At 36.3% G+C, this 3206-nt stretch overlaps 1 protein-coding gene across 3 annotated transcripts in view; it reads right to left on the bottom strand.

The window, feature by feature from the left end:
- Positions 1-3206, bottom strand: part of Btbd7 (BTB domain containing 7) — an 81934-nt gene that overhangs the window by 24149 nt on the left and 54579 nt on the right. For all 3 annotated transcript variants that reach the window (XM_005343483.3, XM_026780817.1, XM_026780821.1), the window contains exon 6: positions 1952-2112. In XM_005343483.3, the coding sequence (XP_005343540.1) occupies positions 1952-2112 (161 nt within the window). The remainder of the gene's footprint in view (positions 1-1951; positions 2113-3206) is intronic.

The raw sequence follows: 3206 nt of genomic DNA on the forward strand, positions 1-3206 counted from the left end.
TGATATAGGGAACCACTTCCTAAATATAACCCCAGCAGTACAGACACTGAGAGAAACAATTAATAAATGGAATCTCCTGAAACTGAAAAGCTTCTGTAAAGCAAAAGGACACAGTCAACAAGACAAAATGACAGCTTACAGAATGAGAAAAGATCTTCACTAACCCCACATCAGAGGTCTTATCTCTCAAATATACAAAGAACTCAAGAAATTGGTCATCAAAAGAACACATAATCCAATAAAAAACATGGAGTATTGACCTAAACAGAGAACTCTCAACAGAGGAATCTAAAATGGCTGAAAGACACTTAAGGAAATATTCAACATTCTTAGTCATCAGAGAAATGCAAATCAAAACAACTCTGAGATTCCATCTTACACCTGTAACAATGGCCAAGATCAAAAGCACTGATGACAACTTATGCTGGAGAGATTGTGGGGGAAAAGGGAACACTCTGCATTGCTGGTGGGAATGCAAGCTGGTACAACCCGTTTGGATGTCAATGTGGAGATTTCTCAGAAACTTAGGGAACAACCTTCCTCAAGACCCAGTAATACCACTTTTGGGTATATATCCAAAGGATGCTCAATCGTGCCACAAGGACATGTGCTCAACTATGTTCATAGCAGCTTTGTTTGTCATAGCCAGAACCTGGAAACAACCTGAATGCACCTCGACTGAAGAATGGATAAGGAAAATGTGGTACATTTACACAATGAAGTATTACACAGCAGAAAAAATAACAACAGCTTGAATTTTGCAGGAAAATGGATGGAGCTAAAAAACATTATTTTGAGTGAGGTAACCCAGACAAAGAAAGACAATTATGTACTCCCTCATAGGTGGGTTTTAAACATAAAGCAAAGAAAGCCAACCTAGAAACCACAATTCCAGAGAATTTAGACAACAATGCGGACACTAAGAGAGACTTACATAGATCTAATCTACATTGAAAATAGAAAGCAGAAAAAGACAAGATATCCTGAGTAAATTGGGAGCATGGGGACTTTGGGAGAGGGTTGAAGTGGGGATGGGAGAGGCAGGGAGGGGAGTAGAGAAAAATGTAGAGCTCAATAAATATCAATAAAAAACTGAGATAAAATCATTTACAAATTATGGGTTAACTCCATTAACATATATTGCCCCCCTTCTTTCTGTTATTTTCAAGACAATGTCTCTCGTTGCCCTGTGAGTCTTAGAACTCACAGCGATCTACCTGCCTCTGCTTCCCGAGTATTGGGATTAAAGTGTGCCCAGCTCTATAAATTTTTAACTGAGTCTAAAACACACTCATAGATGAGTCCATGTTCCTCCTGTGATTTGCTCCTGTTCTTGAAGAGTCTGCAAAGGTAATAATTTCTATCTTTTCTTTTCATAGAGATCAAACTGATTTATACTGATAAATGATTAAATTATTTCCCTTAAAAATTACGTTGCTGAGCACATTCCAGGACAGTCAGGGCAACACAGGGAAACTATTTCGAAAAACAAAACAAATCAAAACAAAAAGCTCCAAAACCAAAACACAAAATAAACATACAAAAGACTATGTTCTTGGAATCAAGACCCACTTAGCCACAAAACATCAGCACCAAGCACAATTTTTTTGCACCCTGTCAGACACTAGGGACATAACATTGTACCAAACAGATAATTGTTTCTGTCCTCAGGAAATCTAGTTTCAAGTACTTTACTAGTAGGAGAAATTATTATTTTTGATGGTGTCATAATTTTTTAATTTTTTAAACTGATTTTCATTGAGCGCTATACTTTTCTCCACTCTCCTCCCTGCCTCTGCCCTCCCCTTCAACCCTCTCTTAAGGTCCCCATGCTCCCAATTTACTCAGAAGATCTTGTCGTCTTCTGCTTCCCAGGAGAAATTATTTATAAAAATTAATATAGGATAAGCTTGGCATTCTTTCTCTGAAAGGAATGAAGAAACAAACTTACAGCATCATTTAAGACTTCACTATTTATAGGCAAGATGTGTTCAATCCGCACAAAGGGCAAGAGAGAAGAAAGGACCTCTCGAAGTTCTTCCATGTCCAGGTCTCTTCTTTTCACACCTCTTTTGTTCACACTATGTGCAGTGCCACTCAGTAGGTTTGGCTCTGTGAAACAGAAAAGGAAAAGCCTTCAGTGAAATCCCAATATTCACAGACATAGTCTTTTTCTTTCCAAGAAACTTTTGTGTACACGTGTGTGTGTGGGTGTGTATGTGCCATGGCATTGAGTGTGAAGTTCAGAGTACGATTTTTGGAATTTGGTTCCTTCTTCCATCATGGGTTCCAAGGATCAAACTTAAGTAATCAGACTTGGGCAACAAACACCTTTACCCACTCAGCCATCTTGATGGTCCTACGGGCAGTTTTACCTTCCTCTTTACTATATAAAACCCTAGTACCATACTTTGTATGTAAGAACATCTGCTTTAAAAAAGGTTATAATTTAATACACAAGTTTTTCAACAAAGAGAAAGTACACTGTCTATAATGTAGGAACATTCTTTATGACTTCTCTACTAAATGATTCTTTTTATGTACATTAACTCAAAGTAAGAAAAATGACAATTTGTTAATATCAAGGCTGTGATCAGTTTTAATATAAGAGGCACACTGCAAGGTATATGCTATTTCTAGTCATGGTAGCATGTATGAGAAGGGGAGGGAATGGTTTCACGTAATCCAGGCTGGAGTCCAACTTAATAGATTGCTAAGGATGATGAGTCTGAACTTTTTTCTGATCCTCCTACCTCTACTTCCTAAATTCTGGGTTTATAGACATGCACTACCATGCCCAACTCAGGCTACTCATGTATAATAGTAATTTAATAATATATTAATCACCTATATCCAAAGGAGCAAAATCTAATGTACATGCATTCTGCCTAGTTCTAAGCATCTAAATTTCCTTAACACGGGTCTGTTACTGCATATGGGTGAATCTTTAGTATTTGACATTTAAGTCCTCTGTCCTGAGCAAGAGATAGTTATTTTTCATTAGGTATTAATGTGACAGGAATATCTAAAGAAAAGTAAATATATTTATGACACTGGTATAAAGAAAATTATAAAAATTTTCAAAATATTTAATTATATCTGTAATTGAGGGGGCTACATATTTTTCTTAAAATTTGATAATTTTTACAATGAATATGATCTTTATTGTTGATAATAAGTGACAATCTTTTTTTTTTTTTTTTTTT

The sequence above is a fragment of the Microtus ochrogaster genome, chromosome 1, assembly GCF_000317375.1.
Source record: "Microtus ochrogaster isolate Prairie Vole_2 chromosome 1, MicOch1.0, whole genome shotgun sequence".
Lineage (NCBI taxonomy): Eukaryota > Metazoa > Chordata > Mammalia > Rodentia > Cricetidae > Microtus > Microtus ochrogaster.